At 41.3% G+C, this 24888-nt stretch overlaps 1 protein-coding gene across 2 annotated transcripts in view; it reads right to left on the bottom strand.

Moving 5' to 3' along the window:
- The window catches only part of palmdb (palmdelphin b), an 80957-nt gene extending 56069 nt beyond the window's left edge, over positions 1-24888 (bottom strand). Inside the window, exons 1-3 of one of the 2 annotated variants that reach the window (XM_085286130.1) lie at positions 24760-24888; positions 8617-8664; positions 1105-1185 (exon numbers count right to left, since the gene is read on the bottom strand). In XM_085286130.1, the coding sequence (XP_085142256.1) occupies positions 1105-1185; positions 8617-8661 (126 nt within the window). In that variant the 5' untranslated portion in view covers positions 8662-8664; positions 24760-24888. The remainder of the gene's footprint in view (positions 1-1104; positions 1186-8616; positions 8665-24759) is intronic. The other variant, XM_085286132.1, reaches the window with a different exon arrangement.

Here is a 24888-nt window from a genome sequence, read left to right on the forward strand (position 1 = left end):
TGTATATTTATTTTATTTTATTCTACTGTATATAGTATTTTATTTTATTCTATTCTGTACAGTTGTGTACTGTATTTATTCTTATTGTATTCTAATTTTTGCCTTATAACTTTTGCACTGTCCACTTCCTGCTGTGACAAAACAAATTTCCCACGTGTGGGACTAATAAAGGTTATCTTATCTTATCTTATCTTATACCCAGTAGCTGGGTGGCCTTAGCTGAGGAGGCAAAGCAGGTCATCTGGTAATCAGAAGGTTAGTGGTTCCCAGTCTGTATTCCAAATATCCTTGGGCAGAATGCGAACCCCACCTCTGATGTATCCGTCAGAGTATGAATATTTGGGGTTGATAACTAGAAAGGCCTCCAAAGACAACTCTGTAGTATCATTTACTAAAAATAAAGTTTGATTGTATTTACTTTGCTTTTTTGTAAAATAACCAAAACATTTTCTAACATCCAGTTTGGTGATACCTTGTTTTATAATATTTAATGGACATTGTATTAAAATGCAACAAAAACTCTTAAATATGTTGTTTATTGTTAGATTTATTCATTTTTCCAGCATGCTTCCATAGGGAATTTAGATATTTTTTGGTAGTCACTGATATAAGAAGGTGATATCATTACACACCACTACAACACCAGCAGTGACCAGTTTGCCAAAGATGCAGGAAACAGCTCAGTGGCGTGACACAGTTTTAGACAGCCCCCTTGTGGTTAACTGTAACTGGGGTTAACTTGTGCGTAACTGCTTCTTAAGAAAACTTCAGATGTGTGCCCAATTTATCTTAACATGAAAAATATATAACTTGGAACGATGGAATGAAAAAAGAAGATTTGACTTTTACAATAATGTATGAAATACCCTCAGTTGTGTTGAAGAGGAATAGCTGTAGCTATAATATGAACAATGCTACTGCAGTGAGTATATATCTGTGAAATAAAGCTCTGAGACTGCATCAAGGAAAATGTGGAGAAATATAACAGTAAATGAAATCATTAAACCTTCAAGCGAGAGTTCCTCACATTCCCTGTACACTGTTACACACTGACACATTTTCTCCTGGAAATTTTTGCTTTTTGGCTGTAAATTAGAGACATACCTTTATGTACTGGAGTTTTAACTTCTCTTCTTCTATCTGTCTCCTCTTCTTGGCAATTTCTTCCTGGATTCTTCTTTTGTCCTGTGAGGGCAGGTCAAACATACATTTGTGTCATATGCACAATTACAGCATGGAAACTATTCCACCTGTTGTCTCCTCATGCTGACACTTCAACCTTGAGCTGACAGACGGACAGCAACAGCTATAAATAGACAAAAAGCAGCACAGGCTTCATGACGTGACCTACCTGTTGCTTGAGTGTGTGTGTACGTGTCTGTCTGTTTGCTATAATTTCAACAACACTCTTTGCTAATTAGTACACTATGTAGCAAAGACATCTAGAAATTTGATCAGATACATTGGACAGAATAAATTGTGCAGTTGTTATCCTGGATATCAGGCAAACACGCTGCTTAGTTCCTTTATTTTTAACTAAGCCTCACTGCTCACTAATATTAGCTCCTAGATCCAGGATCAGTGTGGAATTAAGCCGGAGTAAAAGGGGATCTCCCTGTTGATGTCTGCTAGTATTTATGACTCTATCTCAGTCCAGACAGCATTCTAAGCAGAGAAGCCCAGAATTCTCTTCATACCGTTTCTAACTCATCCGGGAGGACACAGAGTCATTATCAAGTCAGCTGAGAGACATAATCTCTCCACCAAGTACTGGGTCTGCCCCAGTGCCTCCTCCCACTAGATCATTCCTGAAACACATCACCCAGGAGGCGTCTAGGAGCTCAGGTGCCTGAATAACTTCAGCTGCCTCCTCTCGACGTGGAAGAGCGAGGACTCTCCAAGTCCATCTGGAAGGACCAGTGAAACCCATTCCTGCTACTTGTATCATGACTTCATTGTAACTACTCAGAGCTTATGATTAAAATATATTTTCAACTCACTTTAAATTATTCATTTTTATTTTTACAGTGCCAAATCACAACAACAGTTGCCTCAATGTAAGTTGTATTTTAATTTAACGATGCTACAGTGTGAAGTGCCTTGAGACTGTTGCTGGTGAGGGTTCATCGTCTCCACGGACACCGCCCAACCCATCTGTAAATCTCACGGGCCACTCTCTTCTCACTAATGAACTAGACTCTGAGATACTGAAACTGCTGGTCAGAACTCACAAGCATGCTTTGGACACTCTACCCTTTTTCCAACTGAGAACCATATTAAAAGACTTGGAGGTGCTGATTCTCATTCCTGCCACTTCACGCTGGGGCACAAGGTCACCACCTGATGAAACTAACAGAACCACATCAACTGCAAAAAGCCAAGATGAAATTCTGAGGGTACCAAAGTGAAGACCACTCCCTCAGGATGTCCAGAGCTGTACGGAACAGAGTGACTCTTCTTACATGGTTTTATTAAGCATCACAACATATCATCATAGCTTTAAAAGCCTCAACATAAACACTTTTCTAAGAGCCTGGTGGGAATTCTTTACAATTCTTAAAAAGTCTGCACTTATCCCATGTAAACTAAAAAGTTTTTAAAATAAAACTATAAAGAAAAATCACTGAATACTAACTACTAGAAAAATACTAACATTCTCATCGTGGCATGAGAATAAGACAAAAAAAGAAATTAAAAAAAAAAATCATACAAGACCCAAACTTTATTTCATTTGAAGAAATTTGATCAAAATATAAAATCAGCAAAGGTGAATTTCTTTAATATATCTGCAACTGAAACCATCATACAGGAAAATCTGAATCCCTGTCAACTGAATCCCACTTGGGAAGCTGTCATGTGAAGGCTGTGCGCAGGCAGGAAAAGCACCCAAAGTGCAGACAGTCGGAGACAAAAGGTGAACTTAAATACAGCGTTAATGCTGAACTCCAAAAAGTAAGAAAACTGAGACTCCAAGGTAAACTTATGCAGCCAGAACACACAGCAAAATAAGGGTAGATCACAACACGGACACAGAGAAACACAGGGCTTAAATACACAGAGGGAGCAATCGGGGCAACAGGAGGGAAACACAGCTGGGGCAAATCAGGCCTAACGAGACAAAGGAAGCAAAACCAGATGCACTTACATGAGACACAGACTTTCAAAGTAAAACAGGAAACATAACACAGAGACGCGAACTTGACGAGGGGATACAGCTGACAGAGGAGACAGAGCAACTAGAGAACACAGAGACATAAACCATAAGACAGAACTCAAAGAAACCAAAGACTAGAAATGATAAATAATATAATAAACTCAAAACCCTGGGTCAACGACCCAGGCATCCTAACAGAAGCATGTTTTTTAAAAGAACTATACCCCCAAATTGTCATCAATAATTTATAATCTATTGTTTAAAATTGACTAATCAATTTCCCTCCCAAAGGCTAAGTGGCAGCAAGATCTTTCCACCAGTCCAGATAAAAACATCTGGACACAAATATGCTTGAGCACCCTCAAAATGACTAAAAGCCCGACTTACAACTTAAACAATACAAAGTTCCCTACAGAACGTACTACACAGGACAAAGTTTTTCCAAATGGACCTTACACACTCAAAAAAAATCAGAATCCATATCAGAATATTTTATTAATCCATAAGGAAATTATGTGGTTATAGTAAGAACAGACTGAACTAAATCAATAATACAATAATATATACAATGAACCCAATTTTAAATATTCAGAATATTACAGAGATTAAATATATTTGATTGACATTTTACTCTAAAGTGTAAAACTTTATTTGCTATTTTCACTATGGAAGATGGGCAAAGGGTGTAACTGTTGCAGTGTGTTCTGTGCATTAGATGGAGGAGTTGTACAAAGAGATAATAGAGAGATAATACAGATACAGAGGGAATGATTTCCTGAGTCGCTTAATGATGCTTTTGGGTAATCTCAGCCTCTCACTGAGCGTGCTCCTGTGACTGGTCAGCACGTCATGGAGTGGGTGGGAGGGAGGTATGGTTCAGCATTGTCCTTATCTTGGACAACATCCACCTCTCAGACACCACCAGCTCCATCCCCACAACATTACTGGCCTTGTCGGTCAGTTTATTGAGTCTGTTGGCATCTGTGACCCTCAACCTGCTGCCCCAGCCTGAAACAGCATAGAGGATGGCACTGACCACAACAGACTCCTAGAAAATCCTGAGCATTGTCCTACAGTCAATGTTTTCTCTTTATAACATCAGAGGGTGAAGAGGAAAGTGAAGAGGACAGTCCCTTGTGGTGCCCCTGTGTTGCTGATCACCCTGTCAGACACACAATGTTGAAGACACACATATTGTGGTTTTCCTGTTAGCTAATCAACAATCCAGGACACCAAAGAAGCATCCACCTGCATCGCTGTCAACTTATCACCCAGGAGGGTCGGCCTGATGGTATTGAATGCACTGGAAAAGTAAAAAAACATGACCCTCACAGTGCTTGCCGGCTGGTCCAGATGGGTGAAGACTCGATTGAGCAGGTAGATGATGGCCTGCTCTGCTCAAAGGCAGGGCTGGTAAAGAAACTGAAGGGGAGCCTAATGTCACCTGATTATAGTTGGCAGATGGTCATGAAGACCATTCCAGGGTCTTCATGACGTGGAAAGTCAGTGGCACAGGCCTGTAATCCTGGGGGGAACTGGGATGTGGTGTCTTCGTACAGGGACGAGGCATGGCGTCTTCACAGCACTGGGACCCTCTGCAGACTCAGACTCAGCATGAACAGTTTATGAAAGACTCCACAAAGCTGGGAGGCACAAGCCTTGAGGATGCCGGGACTCACCGAATGTCTGTCTCTTTAAAAAACAACATTGGATGAATTTGTCTCTCTCTGGTCCTCACTGATGAACTCCATTACTTAGTGGGGGTGGTCGGCTCTAGTCTCGTTTCCCTGTATGCCCTTCAGGTGGATAAGGATGCTCTCTGGGACTCCCCGTGTCTGCCAGCCTCGTGGGAGCTGGACAGCAGTGGTTGCTGTTGGGTGGGTCTTGGTATACGAGTGCTTGTGGTGGCAGGTGCTGCCCCCCAGTCTTCTGGGCAAGGGTAGATGTGGGACCTGGGGCCCAGGTGCCCCGGGTCACCTGGTCTCTGGCTCCCTCCTTGTGCAGGGGTGGTCTAAACCCCAAGTCTTGGGACTCCTCTAAACACTCCAGTCTACTTTTTCTGGTGGGGGTGGTGGCTGCTGCCCTGGACTCGGTGGTGCTCTGGGGCATTGTCCTTGCAGGCCATAGGCCAACTTGTTCCTGCTCTGTGGTGGGATGTTGGGAATGGGGTGCCTACTGAGTCAGTCGTTTACTGGCTCTCTCCTTGCAAGGATAGTCCTTTACCTCCCGTTCATACATTATCACCGCTTCCCCCCTGGATGCCTCTGCCCCTCCCTGGGATGTGGGTGATTGTTGGTTCCGGGGTGCGTGGCTTGATGTTCAGGTGTGCTTGTTGGCCCATTCCCTTGGTGGCTAGGGGTGGCTTTGATCTTCTCAATGTTGAGGAAGGGGCAGCCAGATGCCAGGTGGTTCTTTGGCACCTGTTCTTGATTTGTACCAGGGTGGCAGTTTCTGGAAGGGTTGACTGCCTGTTGTCTCTGGTCTTCTGAGACACTCACCCTTTGACCGTGGGCACTGCATCTGTGGCCTCCCTCCTCCTGCTTGGATGGACACGCGGATGTCACCAAGACGTGTGGCCTCAGGTCATCAGTACTCTTGGGAGCTGAGGATGGCTGTGATTGTTGTCCTAATTCAGACTCCATCTGCCTCCAGGACCTGGGAGGACATTATTGCACCTTTCCACCCTCATTATCAAGTGCATTTGTTTTAAAGACACACACACCGAGACACTCACTCTCTGTCTCTCTCTTTCTGTCACATTCATACTCACACTACTAGAAGACTGTTGATTTATGTATCTGTGTATTTTCTCATTTTTGTATGTTGATGCTTTAAAGGTGCAGCAGTTGGCGATACATTTTTCATTTCTATCTGTACTCTTTCTTGTTATTATAATTCCAGCATTAATCCTGTTGGAATTAAAATAATGGAAAAAATAATCTGTTTATTATTAATCAATATTACCTTATTATTATGACTTTGGTACCTAAGTCAGAATATAAAAATCCTAATGCACAGATAATATAAACATTGTTAACAATTTGTAACCCACTATCAGTGAAATCAACGACACTATTACTAATTGACTTCACCTCATGGGCATAGGTTACATTATTGTGCTCGGTTTCTGGGCTTAAATTTCAGTGTAACAGTACTCAGTTAATTGTTTATTGCTAATTTAATTAATTGGTAATTGTTAATTAACAGTGTTAATATAAGATAATTACTTGGCTTTAAATAATCCTGAAATGGTTTCCACAGCATTCCCTTCTTGTTTCCAACTTATGGCCCAACTTTAAATATTGAGCTGTAAAAGGCTCCCAAAGATTCATTGATTAAAAAGAGAGTACTTCAGATGTTTGATTGACTGATTTGGTATCCATCAGAGGGACTATGCGATCTACACAGTGAACCTGTGGGTTTTTGTCTGTTACAGAAGAAGGACCATGCTATTTGAAACTGTGGCCCCAACATGACTAGCTATAGTCACATTAACCTCCTAAGACCCGAACTCTTCCACAGCAGCATTTTTAATTTCTCTTTGATATTTGGGCATATTGGGGCCCAATGAATGTAAAAACAAAGAATTACCAGATTTTTTTTTTTTTACCTTATTTTTGTTTTTAAGAAAAATAAGAGCCACACATCAGGATATTCGTTTAACATTTTGATAGAATAGTAGCAGCATAATGTCCTTGTAAGTGGATATCAGGCCCTTGTAGAGAAAAATTTAGTATTTTGGTTTAAATAACCCAAAATGTGATGTTCACATATGTGGACGCCAGGTCCTAGGAGGTTAAAGTTCATTAAAGTTCCATGAAACATGTTAAGCTGAAACTGATAACATAATAACAAATATAGTAAAACTCCAAGTTAGATATTGTAAAAAGTGGAAGCCCCTGTGGATGAACAATAAAGCCAACACAGAAGTGCCAGAACTACTCCAGTTATACTAGCTGCCAATTAAAGCTGGCTCCAAAAGTCCCCTCGATTGTTTCACTTCAGCCAATAAATTAACATGTTCACAGCCTAGCACTACAAAAGTTTTGGCCTGGACTCCATCTTCTCCTTCATTACAACTGTTTTTATAACTCACCTGAATGTTGGAAGAGCTACAAGTTACCAGGGACACCATCGCTTTGACTGACAGGTGTGCCAACAGAGGCAGCCTCTCACCTGTGCTTGTGCTACTGATGCCATATTTAATAGAATTAACCAAGAAACAATATGGGCTGCTGTTTCGTACATTAAGTCTGTGCTCTAGTTTTAGTGAGTGCTGGTAAGTATTCACTGAACCTTATGTCATCATCAGTTAGTGCTTTATGTTAATATCTTTCTGCCTCAGATGAAAGCGATGCAGCCTCTCTGCACATTGACAGGCGAGTTGACTTGCACAGCTACAACTCTTTTCTGGCTGGATTTTCTCTCTACGCCATCTTGTAAATACACACCCACATGTTTTATTTTCAGGCTGTGCTTTGGTAACAACTCTTAGTTCTGCATCCTGACATCCTGCTAAAGTAAAGTATCACAGCTCTGAATTACAAGAATGCAGAGATTTACACAATGAGAAACATCTACTGATACACAGGTATTTTGCTGACATATATATATGATGGCATCAAAGAGTGTGACTATGAGCTCTTTACCATGATGGCCTGGAGCCTCTACTTGACGTCGGGGTCACCAGGATTCAACTGACATTTTTAAAACATGCACCTATGGAATGAATGTGAAGTGCCAGGCGACTTCCTTCTTTAATCATCGCATTCACAAGATGTTCAGAAACCCTGGAACCTTGACCTTGGACATAGACATGAAGGTAACCAGGATTCAAACTCATCTGAATCTTTTAGTAGATGCACCTACGGCATGAATTTCAAAATCCTACATCGCCTATTTCTCAAGTTGTTCATTTGTGTTTGGTAAAAACTAAAGACAAATTCCACTACAGTCATTCATTGTAAAATATAATTTTCACATTTCAGAAGCTAATATGAACTTTCAGCAGGACAAAAACAAGACAAAACAGTTACTCAGACTCTAAAGCTAAGTGTGATTATAAGCTGCCCATTTTATTACAGTTCCATAAGCGTCTGTTGTATTAAAATGTGAACTTATGTTATGAAGATGGACCTACTGTTCACACTGTTTCTAGCCTAAAGCTACCAGTGGAATTACTTCCTTGTTTGTTTTACTAAATCATAAAGACGCACTCACCTGACGTCACTAACTAACTCATGTGGACACAAATCAGATCATTCCGATGACAGACTTCCAGCTCTGCCCCTCTAGATATGATGGTCAACTTTAGTGCTATCTTTGCCATCTACACAAATGGATTAGAACCCATCACCACCAAATTTTTAAAAATGAAGTTTACTTCAAGTCAGTATGTAACACAGATTATTTGGAAACTGGCTTTTTACTTAAACTACAGAGACTGTAGGACTGCTGTTTACCATGATGGCCTGGAGCCTCTCCTTCAGCAGGTCGGCCTCCTCCATGTCCTACGTGAGAGACAAAGCATGTGACAGTTAATCAGCTGCAACTGTGGAGCCACACAGGAACACAGCAAATTAAAGAAGTTAGAAGCCATCACGAATCACTGTGATTACCCACTCTACAACATCTTTATGGAACATTCTCTCTCTCCGTCATACAACAGAGACACAGAAAATCAATCACACCCATAGACTTTTTACTTCTTATACAAACAGCAGATGAGCTATGTCAGAGACAGGAAGTTCCCTTTGGGATGTTCTTCTGATATGTAACTGCTTATTGTTGAAGGGCTCATAATTCTGTGTTCTATGTTCCCAGATTTTACTCTTTGATGCTCATTTGTGTAAATAATTACAAGAATACATAATCCGTATGGCACTTTGGTCAGCAAAACCTGTGCTTTAAAAATACATTTTACTGACTTGTATTAGTAGATCTAAATCATTCATCCATCACACAGCATTGTCAAACAGAGTATTCTACCTCTTTATATTGATAATGATTTCTTTTTAGCTTTTATTTGATCATCAATCATCATCATAAACATCAAGAATATATTTTGCTATCGTGGGTTTAGCTTTAAAACATGAAGTGAATAATAGCACATCATACATCATTTCACCAGTGTTGGGAAGGTTACTTTTAAAATGTATTCCACTACAGATTACAGATTACATGCCCCAAAATATAATTTGTACTGTATTCCGTTACGTTACTCAATCAGAGTAACGTATTCTGAATACTTTGGATTACTTAATATATTATCATGCTTTTTACAACTACATGAATGTACTACTGCTGTGTGATTTATTACTATTACTGAAGGTTACTCTCCACACCAACACCAACTAGATGTTTAAATCATCAATGTTTAATATTTAGTATTTACTGTTATATTCACATAGATCATCACGATGATGTTGTTTATTCTATTGTTCTTTTTTCTGCTTGTTTTCTCTTTTTTCTTTCTCAACAGGTGATCCAGGTGATTGATATTTGTATTTTTTGTCTGTTTGTTTTGTTTGTTTTTGTTTTTTGCCCTTTAGCACCATTCCTCTTCCCCGCTGTTTTTCTTTCCCTCTTTCTTTCTCCCTTTTCTTTCCCCCAGTCATGTCTGTCCTGTGTGTAGCAAGTGAAAATAAAATAAAGTAAACAATAAAAGCAAAAGTGAATCAGATAGACCAATACGGCAAACCTACATAAACCTACAATCTACAGTCTCTATGATAATGAGGACAGAAATATCATCTTTCCACAACAACACAGATGTAAACCAAACCAAAAAGGCTTTAAATTGATTTCCACAGTGGTTCTACTTTAGAAATATGAGCAGGTAGAAAGGTTGCTCCAAGCCTGACTGCACTTGTTACCTGTTGAAGATCAGACTTTGGTTCCTGGTCAGTGGTGGGCATGCACTGGGTGTGTTTGGTGATAACCTCTCATCTTTTATTTTAACTGATGAAGCTATAGTATATGAAAGTACCATGTGGCTTCACTGTGTCGCTTTACACTATGAAATTAGATCTGGGGCTACACACTTTTTGATGAAAGTGATGATCTTCGTCTTCACCTGCAGTCCATGTTCTGTATCACTTCATGCTTGTTTCCTGATGAGAGCAGCTAAGATGTTTTTGTTTTTCTTTGTTGGGCTTTTGTTTGCTACCTTTCCACTGCATTCTTGAACACACTGTAACATATAGATAGGCCTTAGTTTAGATGAGCTCACACAAAATACTTACAAACGGGGAGCCTCATGAATTAATGATGAATTTCAAAACAAAATAAGTATTTGAAACCCAGATAACAAACAAACTGTCTCATACCTTTACCATTATATGTACTGATGTGTGTAAAATTCTATATAAATGATTTTCTAATGATTAACATCAGACTTAAACTTGGAAGAATTTATTTATGTCTGTGGGGTAGATATGAGGACAGTCATACAACAGTTAATTTGATATGTCCTGTGATGATAAAGTGCTAAACATTGTCCATCTGCAGGGCCAACGACCCCTACACAGGAAGTCTGATAAAAAGGTCCTAATCTCTGATCCTATCAGTCTCACCCAGTGGGTAATGCAGAATTCAGCTGGAGCTGATGTGGGTGAGGGGACTGAGCTGGACTTGATGTCCTGGTGTCTTCCCTGATTGAGCTGATATAGAGAAACCTGAGCAGCCTTACAGGTCAGATTGTGTCAGTCCCAGCTGTTATGTCAGCTCCCCTCTCAGTCATGGCACTTGTTAATCTGGGTTGGTTTTAGAAGCCTGGACCCAATCTACTGTTACTTTAAAAGGCTGGAGAAACCTGTGAGGGCCATTTACACTAAAATAATTAAAAACTCACACTTTTTACCCCTTTGTGAAACCTTTGTCCTCGATTTAGACTTTAATTGTGGGAGATTTTATTAAAGTAAATTTGCAGGAGCAAAGCAAAAGCAGAAATAAAAATAATATGTATCACAAAATAATAGCCATATCCCATCAGTCATCCTTATCTATTTAACCTACTGTGGAGTAGGGAGACGTTGGAAGGGACACAGGTACATCTAGCAATGAAGATGTGGTCCGTCTCATTGCTTTGAGCTACTGGAAACACTCCAACATGGCAGTGATGAGCGAAGATAGAGCCACGTCCACTTTACAAGTCTACAGTTTCGATCGTGGTCTGCTCCTTCTCAGCATCTCTGCTGGAATTTCCAAAGGTGGACTTCTGAGATCTGTACTGATCTCACAGGAACAGGCCCAGAACATCTCCAGACATTCCAGTTTATACTTTGCTCACTTGTCCCACCTCCCTCTCTCTGGGATCTAGTGTTTACATACAGATCCAGCGCTCTTCAGCCACAACGTTTCATTCTCTATTTCTTTCTTTTAAAATGGAAAATTCTGTTATATTTAAACATTCGGTTACGTAATAATAAGCTTCATTCAGTTTAGATTTCACGTTCACTTTAGCACAATCTGTCTTAATCCAAATACTTTTCACCTTAAACTCTGTGTTTGTCAGTCACAGTTTACTAAATACAATCTGCTTTCTTACTAAATCAAACACTTTAAAAGTCAGACATTCACAGATCTATGTCCTGTGTGTGCGCTCTCACACACACACACTCATATCTCTCAAGGTCATTTCTACACCAGTTTTCAGTGAGGTCTTTCAAATGATTATTGTCTTACACTAAACTTAAACATATTTATATTTAACTGATCATGTTCTGACCGGCATTTAATATAATTAACTATCAGCAAAATCAAATAATAATAATCTGTGTTTACTCATTATTGTTCACAATCATGGAAAGACGATGACAGATCACCGACACAGATCTTATTTTCTCAAACCCAGACATGGCTATAAAAGGCTGATGGTGGATCATGTCCACACACAAAATCTGGACTTTAGAATAGACATTTCCAATACTCAGACTACATTTCTCTGTTAACATACTAAAAAGAATTATATTTTTAATTGATCTTTTATTATGATCCTTGGGGGTTTCCTCCAAATCTGGACTTGGTCATGCCTGAGCTTCTGGACAGTGTGAGGTTCAGCCTGGTGTAACGTCTGTTGTGGACGTTTTCCATTAAATAAAGCCTGCAGACAAGCGGTGAGCAGTAGCTAACATTCTTTAATCAAGACACAAAGAACCCTTCTCTCATCCCAACCGGTTGCAGCAGATGGCCCCGCCCCTCCCTGAGCCTGGTTCTGCCGGAGGTTTCTTCCCGTTAAAAGGGAGTTTTTCCTTCCCACTGTTGCCAAAGTGCTTGCTCATAGGGGGTCATGTGATTGTTGGGTTTTTCTCTGCATCTATGAAGCGCCTTGAGGCGACTTATGTTGTGATTTGGCGCTATATAAATAAAATTGAATTGAAATTGAATTGAAAGAACAGAAAAACCAAGCTTGGTGGAGAGCCTGCATGATCGTGGGGCAGACGGTCAGCAGAGTCTCCCTGAGCCCAGCATGGCTCTCAGTTAAATACCTTCTCCAGGAACAAAAGGCAGTGCACAGCTGTTTCAGACCTTAAGGTTCACACTCCCTTGCTACCTCCCAGAGTCCTCAAAGAGACAAAAGATTCTTCCTGTGGAGTCGTCTGCTTCTCCCAACTTCCTTACCAGACCCCCACGTCTGTCTAACTGTATGAGTGTGAGACATGTGAAAATCCAGTGGCACCAAGGCATCATACAATAAAATAATGTGAATAATACATAAATAAAAGAAATTCCTATACACTTCCCAGAGGTGTTCTACTGAATTTAGGTCAGCCAGGCATGACAGTTAATGGTATCAATTGTTTCATCCTCCAGGAGCTGCCTGCATACAGGCACGTGAGGCTGGGCATTGTCATGCGTGGGGAGGAATTCAGGACCCACTGAACCATCATCGGGTCTTGATATGCCTCCCCAGACCATCATCGTTCTGCCACCAGACCCTTTCATGTCTATCAAGTGTTCTCCAGGTTCTCCTGCGCTTATCACGTATTCTATCACAAATGTAAATGGACTGATTCTTATAGAGCGCTTTTCTACTCTCCCAGAGTACTCAAAGTGCTCTATAAAGCATTCACAAGCACTTTCTCTATACTTAGTGCTGTCTAACTACATTCACACACAAACACATCAGAGAGCAACTTGGGGTTAGTATCTTGCCCGAGGATACTTGACATGCTGGAGGAGCCAGAGATTGAACCACCAACCTTCCAATCAGTAGGTGACCTGCTCTACCCCCGAGCTACAGCCACCCCTACAAGCAGCTGAGCATGTCAGGTCCTCAGGCCATCCTCATAAAACGTTTTTTTACCTGGAACCCCAGCCAAGTAGGTCATAAAAAAAGAACCTGGTTCCAGGTACTACCACCTAATGAAAAACCCTAAAACACAAGATGAGCTAAGCCAAGTAGGTACTAGTGGAAGAGACAACAACCAAAACTTCTTACACCAGAGATGAGCTCCTGAACATCAGGGCTTCAAGTCCTGAGGACTTGAGGAGGTTTCTGTTTTTACATAAACAGTGGTGTAATGATGGTGTTATTTAAATAACTATTCAAACTGTGCTCCTCATCTGGAATCTTTAGTCATTTACTGCAAACCTTTTTACTCCCTACATGAGTTTACTTCATTCAGTGTGGTAGGTGTGTATATTCCACCACAGGCCAACATACAGGAGGCCTGGGAGACAAAGCCAGACACCTTAGTCATTGTCCTTGGTGATTTTAACCAAAGAAACCTCAGTCAGAAGCTCCCTAAATGCATACACGTTATTCAATGCCCAACCAGACAACTCTACTGTTACACCACAGTAAGCAATGCCTACCATGCAGTCCTTCATGCTGCATTAGGAATCTCATGGTTTACTTGATCCCTTCATACTGGTAGAAACTACAACTCTCTAAACGTGTATTGAAGACATGTAGGTAGCGCACTAATGATGCAGGCATGTCCGGCTTGCACTGACATGGAGGTTTTCAGGACTGCTACCAACAGTTTGGAAGAGTATACGGATGTTGTGACATCATACATCAGCTTCTGTGAGGACAGCTGCGTATAATGACGCACCAGGGTGAGCTATATTAATGACAAGACCTTGTTCACACCTAAGCTATGGAGGCTTAGCTGTGAGGAGGCTGGAAAAGGAAGAAGTGTTTTGGCATGGGCACAGAGATTGTTTCACCCCTTCAGAAGTTTCTTGATCTCTCAGGATACTTTTCTCCATACTTGAAAGAGATGGAAAAAAGAGACAGAACACCTGCAAACACCATCAACATTGCGTGCAGCAGCAACCACAGCCTCCCAGACACTGTTCAGAGAGGTGTACTGTTTTCCCTCCTTGTAAATCTCACATTTGATGATGGACCACAGGTTCTCAATGGGGTTCAGATCAGGTGAACAAGGAGGCCATGTCATTAGTTTTTCTTCTTTTATACCCTTTCTTGCAGCCACGCTGTGGAGTACTTGGACGCGTGTGATGGAGCATTGTCCTGCATGAAAATCATGTTTTTCTTGAAGGATGCAGACTTCTTCCTGTACCACTGCTTGAAGAAGGTGTCTTCCAGAAACTGGCAGTAGGACTGGGAGTTGAGCTTGACTCCATCCTCAACCCGAAAAGGCCCCACAAGCTCATCTTTGATGATACCAGCCCAAACCAGTACTCCACCTCCACCTTGCTGGCGTCTGAGTTGGACTGGAGCTCTCTGCCCTTTACCAATCCAGCCACGGGCCCATCCATCTGGCCCATCAAGACTCACTCTCATTTCATCAGTCCATAAAACCTTAGAAAAACCAGTCTTGAGATATTTCTTGGCCCAGTCTTGACGTTTCAGCTTGTGTGTCTTGTTCAGTGGTGGTCGTCTTTCAGCCTTTCTTACCTTGGCCATGTCTCTGAGTATTGCACACCTTGTGCTTTTGGGCACTCCAGTGATGTTGCAGCTCTGAAATATGGCCAAACTGGTGGCAAGTGGCATCTTGGCAGCTGCACGCTTGACTTTTCTCAGTTCATGGGCAGTTATTTTGCGCCTTGGTTTTTCCACACGCTTCTTGCGACCCTGTTGACTATTTTGAATGAAACGCTTGATTGTTCGATGATCACGCTTCAGAAGCTTTGCAATTTTGAGACTGCTGCATCCCTCTGCAAGATATCTCACTATTTTTGACTTTTCTGAGCCTGTCAAGTCCTTCTTTTGACCCATTTTGCCAAAGGAAAGGACGTTGCCTAATAATTATGCACACCTGATATAGGGTGTTGATGTCATTAGACCACACCCCTTCTCATTACAGAGATGCACATCACCTAATATGCTTAATTGGTAGTAGGCTTTCGAGCCTATACAGCTTGGAGTAAGACAACATGCATGAAGAGGATGATGTGGACAAAATACTCATTTGCCTAATAATTCTGCACTCCCTGTATAAAAATCAGTCCATTTACCACTTATCTGGTTAGGGCCAAGCACAATAACCTTAGTTTTATCTGATTTTAGAAGCAGTAAATTCGGTAATTAGAGGGGTGTTATCTGGCTTCATAGTTGGGTGTCATCTGCACAGCAGTGAAAATGTATGCTATGCCTTTTGATGATGCTGCCTAAGGGAAGCATGTATAATGTACACAGAATTGGTCCTAGCACTGAACCCTGTGGAATTCCATAATGAACCTCAGCGTGTGAAGAAGACTCTCCATTTACATCTCATGTGTCAAACCCAAGGCCCGCGGGCCACATCCGGCCCAGCGTACATTTCTATCAGGCCCGCAAGATCATTTTATAGAGATTTATTGTTATTGTTATGCATGGCCTGGCGATATGAGGTGCTAATAACACACAAACTACAGATCCAATAATGAAGCGCTGCAGCCTCCTTGCCAAACGCTAGGCTACCTGGGAACATTCCTGCCTCAATCAAGTCAAACTTCTGTGTTTGCCAAGCTAACCCCTCACAATGGCGAAGAGAAAAGTTGATTCCTAAAGCAGAGCCTTTCAGCGCCCGGTGGGAGGATGAATATATGTTTACGTCTACGCGATGTCATGTCTCCAGACAAAACGCAGATTTTGGTAAATGTGAGCCTGAGCAGAAATACGACTGCTCATCGGGTTTGTGAGGATGCCACTGATTTAAGAACACAGTTGTGTGAAAGAAGCAAAGACTTTATTGCATACTCTCTTGTTGTGGATGAAAGTACAGTTGAGGCCAAAATTATTAGCCCCCGTTATGAAATCAGAGAATACACCTGATTTAAGTGTGAAAATGACCATTAACAACAAGTCTGTGTTTTGTGTTGTGTATCTGTTCCCAAAATAACAATGTCCACTAAGTTTAATTAGGATATTTTATTGATACACCAAGCTGAAACAAGAAAGGGCAAAAATGAGACATCCAAAATTATTAGCCCCATGGCCATTAATAGTCAATACTGTACACTTTCTGAGCCACAACTGACAACAATCTCTTAGAGTAGCTCTTTACTAGGTTGGCACAGGTCTCCTGAGGGATTCTGGCCCATTCCTCCATTGCAAATTGTTCTAGCTAGTCCAAATTGAATGTTTTCCAAGCATGGACATTCACTTTGAGCACTCGCCACAGATTCTCAATAGGATTGAGGTCTGGGCTCTGTGCAGTCCACTCTGGGATCATGCTTTTGGTATCCTTGAGGAACTGTTGGACTAATTTTGATGTATGCTTTGGGTCATTGTCTTATTGGAAGACCCAGCGACGACCTAAGCCTAGATTATTTCTGCATATTCTCCTTCAAAATGTCAACATAATTTCTTTTTTCATGATGTCATGCAATGAAACAAGGCTCCCTGTGCCTGAGGCTCCAAAATAGCCTCGCAGCATGATGTTCCCAACTGTGTTCCTGGGCTTGAAGGCCTGTGCCTTTCTTCACCAAACATAAACAACAACTATGTGCTGAAACTGTTCCAGTTTATTCTCATCGGATCAAAGCACAGACTTCCAAAATTCATGTTTACCTTTCCAATGTTCATGGGCAAACCTCATTTGGGCTGTGATGTGCTGCTCTTTGAGTAGAGGGGTTCTTCTGGGACGATACCCCTGAAGTCCACCACGATGAAGAGCAGTCACAACTGTGGTCCTTGAAACATCAACTCCAGATGCCCGCGGTTCCTTGCAGACATCTGTGACTATTTTCCTCTCCAGAGTTCTTGAAATCTTGTGCTTACGGCCACGGCCAGGTGTGCTTCTTACAGAATTCGTCTCCTTGTACTTGGCAATGATGCAACATACAGCATTTCTAGACACTGTGAATTACTTGGAAATGGCAATGTAGCCTTGCCCCTTATCATGAGCCTCTACTATCTTTTTTCTGAACTCCAGAATTATTTATTTTGTTTTTGGCAATGGTCAGTAACACTAGTTCCTCTCATGTGTTCAGGTGTCCTGTTCTTTGCACCCTTTTTATGCAATTGAATCTTGTTAGGAAGTCAATTGACTGCACAGATGTGATTTCAAAGCTGATTGGTTAATTACTCTCAGTGTTTTGAAAGCAAATAGGGCTAATATTTTTGACCACCCCATTTTTTATTATATTTGATATAAAGCAAGCCTAAAAATGTATTTTATATTACAAATTTTCCAAAAGCTACTAATAGCACTGGTGAATGTTTGATTATATCAAGTTTCATCAATGCTGTAAACATTGGGCAGAAGTTTAGGAAAATGTTCCAAAATTCCTGGGAGGAATAACATTTTTGAAAACGTATGTCAAAGTGTAACTACCAGTGAAATAAGTGCACTAGTCAGCAGGATGTGATTAAAGATGCAGGAGGAGGACTGTACTGGCGAGTTAACAGCATATCACTGCATCACACACCAGGAAACGCTGTGTGGTAAAGTCATAAAATGGAGCATGTAATGATCACCGTAACGCAAACTGTAAACTAAAGGTTTAAATCACCACCAATTTCAGTCTTTTTTGTGGAAAATAGATTCAGAGTTTGCCGACATTCCTCATCATACAGAGGTCCGCTGGCTGAGTTGGGGAAAAGTTCTCAACAGAGTTTTTGAGCTCAGCAAGGAAACCTGTCAGTTCATGGACATGTATGATGCGGTGAAGGCGTTTCAAGTGAAGCTGCTCTTATGGGAGTCACAAATGCACCAGTGCAACTTGCCTCACTTTCCCTGTTGCCAAGTAATGTTGAACCAAGTCGGCGCAACAGTGTTCCCAAATGCGCACTTTGCAGGTAAACTGAGCGCACTGCACACCAAACCTAAACGAACTTGTTGACAAACAAAAATGCCAAGCATCCAGCTCTGACAAAATGGCATAAGAGCAAAGAAAACTGAATGTTATGATTTGTTGTTATTTTAACTTTTGCTGAAAAGCAGAAATTTTATTTATATTTTTGGGGGTGGTTTTGCATCTTGTTCATATTTTGAATTTTGTATAATTTTCACAGGAGATATTTTTATGAAGAGCAAAATATGTTAAGTTTATTTTATTTTTTATAAAATGGCATAATAGCAACAAAATCTCATTGTTTTGATTTGTTTGTATTTTAGCATTTACTTAAAAGTAAAATTTTCATTTATTTTTTCTGGGGTTATAGCAGGATGTTCATATTTCTAACTTGCATAATTTTGACAGGATATATTTTTATGGAGAGCAAAATATTTAAAGTTAAAGTTTATTTTCTCTAAGTTTATTTAATCTGGAATAATATTCCTGTCTGCTTTTATTCATATTGTTACACCCCGGCCTAGGCAACCGGAGTGCAACACGAAAAAAAGTAAAAATAAAGAAAAAAAAACACAAAAAAACCCCACTAAAATAATCCCAAAACGAGATTTAAAGCAAGATACGACATTTATTTACATCACCAAACACAAGACGTCAAACTATTTACAACGGGGGGAAGATCGCGACCTTGACATACAGAAACACAGGGCTTAAATACATAGGAGCAATTAGGGAATGGACCACAGGAGGGAAACACAGCTGGGGCAAATTAGACCTGACGAGACAAGGAAACGTAAACTGAACACTAAGATAACACAGACTTTCAAAGTAAAACAGGAAACACATAACAGTCACGCCAAAACAAAACACTGACACACCGAAACGTAACAATATTTATGTTTAAAAAACATTGTTTTAGTGTTCAATAAATGTTTATCTTGTTTGGCCCGCGACCTAAAGTCTGCCTTGAGTTTTGGCCCCCTGTGCAATTGAGTTTGACACCCCTGATTTACATGCACAAACTGGAGTCTATTAGATAGATATGATACAAACCACTGCAGCACAGTACCTGTAATACCTACAGCATGTTCTAATCGCTCTAATAGGATATTATGGTCGACAGTATCGAACGCTGCACTGAGGTCTAGCAGGACAAGCACAGAGATGAGTCCACTGTCAGAGGCCATAAGAAGATCATTTGTAACCTTCACTAAAGCTGTTTCTGTGCTGTGATGAGCTCTGAAACCTGACTGAAACTCTTCAAATAAACCTCTGCAGATGATCTGTTAGCTGTTTGACAACTACTCTTTCAAGGATGTTTGATATAAAGGAAGGTTGGAGATTGGCCTATAATTAGCTAAGACTGCTGGGTCTAGAGATGCTTTTTGAGTAAAGGTTTAACTACAGCCAGCTTGAAGGCCTGTGGTACATAGCCGATCATTAGAGATAGGTTGATCATATTTAAGATCGAAGAATTAATTAATGGTAGGACTTAATTAAAGATCAAAAATAAAATATTGTACCACGTAGAGGCTAAGCCTACACTTGAAGCCACTGAGGCGTTCGGTGTGACGGGGGTGACATGATGTCACTGGTATGCATGAATTTATTAAACAGTCCAATAACTCCAGTTGTACTTTAGATGTTTATCCCAACACAATTTTACACAACAGCGCAGCGGTCACAAACTGTTTGCCTTCTTCCGATTAACAACACACCTGATGCTGATTACGTGCGTCTACCTTAAAAACCTTCACCATACCAAAAACTCAAAAAATGACCTCTAGTGGCATACATAAGGTATCAACCGAAAAATGGCTCCTACACCCCTTATAATCAAAAATCTAGAATCCACTGACAGATTTTACAGTGTAGTCTCAGTGTAGTCAACCTTTTCCTCACCAAAAGCCTGTTCACCGGCTACTGTGTTTCCTGTCACAAGGATAACATCATCCCAACGTTCACCACTGCTGGTGATAAAGCAGCCTACAGAATGGAGGTGAGGAGACAGGCACCAGGCACTGTTCATTCAGGAGACTGAAGAGCATCAGTGATATTTAACAGCATACAGCTGGTTGGGAGGACTCAACAGCAGCTATACTTTCTGAGGAGGCTGAGGAAGTTTGGTATCTTGCCTATGATCCTCAGCAACTCTTTCAGCTGTGTGGTTGAGAGCATGTTGATCAGCTTCATAACAGTGTTGTATGGCAACACTTATGCTATGGACTCCAGAAAGTGTTGAAGACTGCTGTAAAGATTATCAGGACTCCACTGCCCTCTCTGCTGAGCGTCTACCATCACAGAATCCACAGGATAGCTACTTCCCTCCTCAAAGACCCCATCAGCCTCTAAAACAAGGTGTTCATACGTCTACCCTCAGGTAGAGATACAGAAGTGTGAAATCTAGGACCTGTAGGCTAAATAAGTCTTTCTTCCCCGCTGCCATTAGACTCCTAAACACCTGACACGCTTTTAATACACTTTTACATACTCACTGCTTTCTGCACATACATCTGATGTAGCATTCAATTTGTCCGTCCATTCCCTTCCACTTATCCTTATCAGGGTCGCAGAGAGGTGGACCCTATGTCAGCTACCATAGGGCAAAGGGCAGCGTACCCCTGGACAGGCTGCCAGCCTGATGCTGGGCTAGCACAGAGAGACAGATGACCATTTACACCTATGGGCAAGTTAAAATCAGCATATAACCCCACTAACTGCATGTCTCTGCACTGTAGGAAGACGGAGAACTCACACAACCACAGGGATTTATTTATAGTACATATATTTATATATTTATTTTATGCTTGCAAACATAAACACAATCCAATAAGTGATCCCCTTTCTTTTATGAATTTTTTACATTTTTAATCCTTATCAAATCTTTGTCAAATATGTTTATTTTACATTTTTTGTAAATTAAAATTAAAATCAAACAATTCTTTTTAACCAGTTACATTGTCTTAGGTTTCTATTCCAGTGCTTTGATCGGTGTCAGACTCCAGGCCCAGTGACATGATTCCAAAACCTCCTTCTCTGTCTGGCCACTCAGTCAACATCCTCTTGCTTTTTAATCCCTGCTCCTCCCTCCTTAATCTTATCTGTGATGGATTAGCAGTGCACAGGCCAACACCATGTGCCTTTACTATCATCACCTTGATAAACAGCACTTTATCAAGGTGAAATACATTGTTAACATCAATTAATATTTCCCTCTTCCATTAGTATCTGGATGGGTTGCAGCAGTCTCTCTGGGTCCACTGACCAATTCCAACTAGTCGCAGTGGTCGGCTGTACTCTCGTTTCCCTGTTTGACTTGCACATGGATGAAAGCGGTCTCTGGGACTCCAGGGGTCTGGCAGATCCCAGTGGACTGGATAGCTGGGTTTGTTGCTTTGGAGTGTCTAGGGTACTACCTAGTGTTCTTGGGATGTGGGACCTGGGGTGCTTGTGGTGGGGGCTCCTGGCCCCCAGCTGAGTGGCTGGCCTCTTCTGGGTGAGTCTGGGTGCGGGGCCTGGGGACCTGGTGCTCAGGGTTGCCTGGTCTCTGGCTGGGTCCCTCCTAGCACGGGGTTGGCTGCCTCGCCCTGTAGGGTGGGTTGGCCCATGTTGGGATGTTTGGTCTGGGCCTTGGGGGCTCATGGATGCCCGCAGGCCCGTTGGATGTGGTGGGATGTCTGGGTGAGGGAGCAACAGTTGGGTGCAGCTTTTCCCAGACCCAGACCAGTGTGTCTTGTCCCTTTGCTTTGTGTCTCTGTTGTAATTGAGTGGACAACTGGATCTGCACAGTCCATGCTACTCTGTGGTGGGGGCAATGGGTGCTACCCTTCACTCAACGGTGCTCTGGGACATTGTTGATGGCTGTGTTGCTGCTATTGATGCTATGGTCTGTGCTAAAGATCTTGCTGTCGCTGCCCTCCTGCTTTCCATGTATGCAGGTCCCAGAGCAGAGTTACTGTAAATGGAAATATCAACACTGGTCTAGAAAACCATCCTATTGGTTTCCTACAGCCCCTGTCGCAGGGTGTAGGAAATGGGCGTACATACCGTATTCCATATATAATGTAATAACTGAAATAACATGAATAGAAATGAAGAAATAAGCAGAAAAACCCTGAACAAGAGGAGCCTATAGAGAATAAATAGAACTGATCTCGGAAAGGCAGTGCATTCAGATCATAATTCTGTTTGCAAAAGCTGCCAGAGACAGAATTAAGAAAAAGGAAATAGCACAACTGAACAGTTTAAACATGTTAAAACGGTATTTCTCAAAACCAACGTGTAAAATGAAAATGTTTATTTTAAACAAAAATCTGTACTCTCTACTCCTTATTTTTTCTAAACAGGCTTGTTTCTTTTTGTTTAATGCAGAGCTATTTTTTCACTGCATGTCTTCAGACATCAAACGCATTTAAGCCCAAACAGATGAAGCGCAGTTTGTGTAGTAATCACCAGGGTATGTCACATAAGAAGATACGAAATAGGTAAAACCGTGTGCTATAGTCAGGGGTTAAAGTCGACGGGTGGTTTTGTTTGTTTGTTTATTTGTTTTGGAGTATTTTTCTTTTTTTGCAACACCAGAACGAGCGTCTATAAGTTGCAATTGCTGTACTTTAGCATCCAGCTAGTGCTACAAAAGAAGCGCGAGAGGAAGATAAAGGGAGTTATGTTTTTTAAGTGGCAAGTAATTACAAATACAGCGTTATCAGTTCAGCAAACATCAACCAACACAAACTGTCTGTGTCCATCTGAGCATGCAAAGATTGCATCAAGCACTTCAGTTGGTCAAATAGAGCAGAAAAGACCTACATAAGAACCAGTCCATTCACAGTTTGTCACACAAAGTGTCTGCTAACTAAAGGTACAGCCGCTGTATTTCACAGGTAGAGAACAAAAGAGCTAACTTCACCCAGAGATGGAGAAAGATAAGAAAGACAGGACAGGAGAGAGAGCTTAAATTTAAGGGTAAGGACTGCTCAGTGGTGTTTGATAAACTGGACATTTTGTGCTGTAAAACAAGCTGGGGAAGACTAACTGTGCTATTTAAAGGTTGCATGAAAATACTCTGCAGCTTACTGCAGCATAAATCGGTTAGCTTGCAATAATGTGATGGATTTGAAATAAAACAGTGTGTGACTGGTGCACAGTGGTTCTGGTGCTCATGGTCAGAGTTACATCAAGTATAGCAAAGATTTATTTGAAGTTAAGATGATGATGTCTGGATGCATACGTCCAGATGAAGAGAATCACCCTGATGATGCTTAGATTCATTCACTGACAGACAGCATAAACAGTGTACTGTCAGTGTAGAGGATGGAACATGTCTGTACTCTTACCCTCTCTAATTATTTGGTAAATGGACTGGTGCTCATTTATGCTCTCACAGCATCCACTGAGACTCACTTTCATGCACTTTAGTGTAACTGTCAGTTGCCTCAGGACAATTTAGCATCAGTCACTTGGCCAAAGACATATTAACATGTAGACGAGAGGAGCAGGGGATCAAACCACTGACCTTCTGATCAGTGGATGACCCTGAGCCATGCTCCCGAGCTCCACTTTGAAAGCCAGGGACAAGTCAAGCAGATTGTACTGGTGAGTCCTGGCAATCATGTGCATCTTACTTAGGCACATACCACCCATCTAAATACTGTCACAGAGCAAGCGTATCCTGCCATAGCAACAACACTCCCAAGAGCAGCCGGCCCCTTCACTGCAAAAACTGCGCAGAAAACTATCTGCCAAAACAACCGAGCAGCCGCACCATTCACCAGAACAAACTGAACCCTCATTTCAAATTGTGAGAAATTAGTAAAAACGAGCTCTAGTTCATTATTATTTCCTCTCTGCAGCCTTAAACCGGCTGAATTATAGCTCAACCTGAAATGAGTGGGAAGGAAAAGACACTGGATGACTGCTGTACTGCAGGCAGCCCAAAACAACAGTATGTATGTGGGAGTGCATATATGTGTGTCTTTGCATATACATTCATCACACCCACACACACTCTTTCAAATGTCTTTCTTTCTGTTTCTGACAGTGGAATAATGTTCAGAGATGTAACGTAGTGATTCTTTAGCTGCTCTCTGTATGTGCCAGTGCATCAGTACACACACTGGTTATTTAAAACCCGACCCCCGCTGAGACGTTGCACACAGCTGACAGCTTAAAGGAATTAAAAGCTTACAGAATCAAGAGACCCTTTTGAGACATTTCAGTTCCACACATACATTACATCAAAGTAACTGATGGCACAAAGTAGTTTGTAACACTGGGGGCTCTACATGCAGCACTCTGTCTGACAGAAGAGTATCTACCTGTGAAAGCCACATTCCACGCAAAGCTTGAAATACATCACATATATTAACGTAGAGACAAACACAAACAGTACAAGGATACAAAGATCTACTCACCAGATTTGTGCTTTGTGTGTCCTCGAGCAGCAGAAAGGGTACGGATGGTACTATTGCAGCGTACCGAGCATTACTGAGCCTGAGGTTTTGTCGGGAGATTGTGTAAGCTGAGAGAGATTCAGATTTACT

Source organism: Mchenga conophoros, linkage group LG9 (genome assembly GCF_057382185.1).
Source record: "Mchenga conophoros isolate Kocher_MC1m ecotype Shallow Benthic linkage group LG9, M_conophoros_male_GT1.1, whole genome shotgun sequence".
Taxonomy (NCBI): domain Eukaryota; kingdom Metazoa; phylum Chordata; class Actinopteri; order Cichliformes; family Cichlidae; genus Mchenga; species Mchenga conophoros.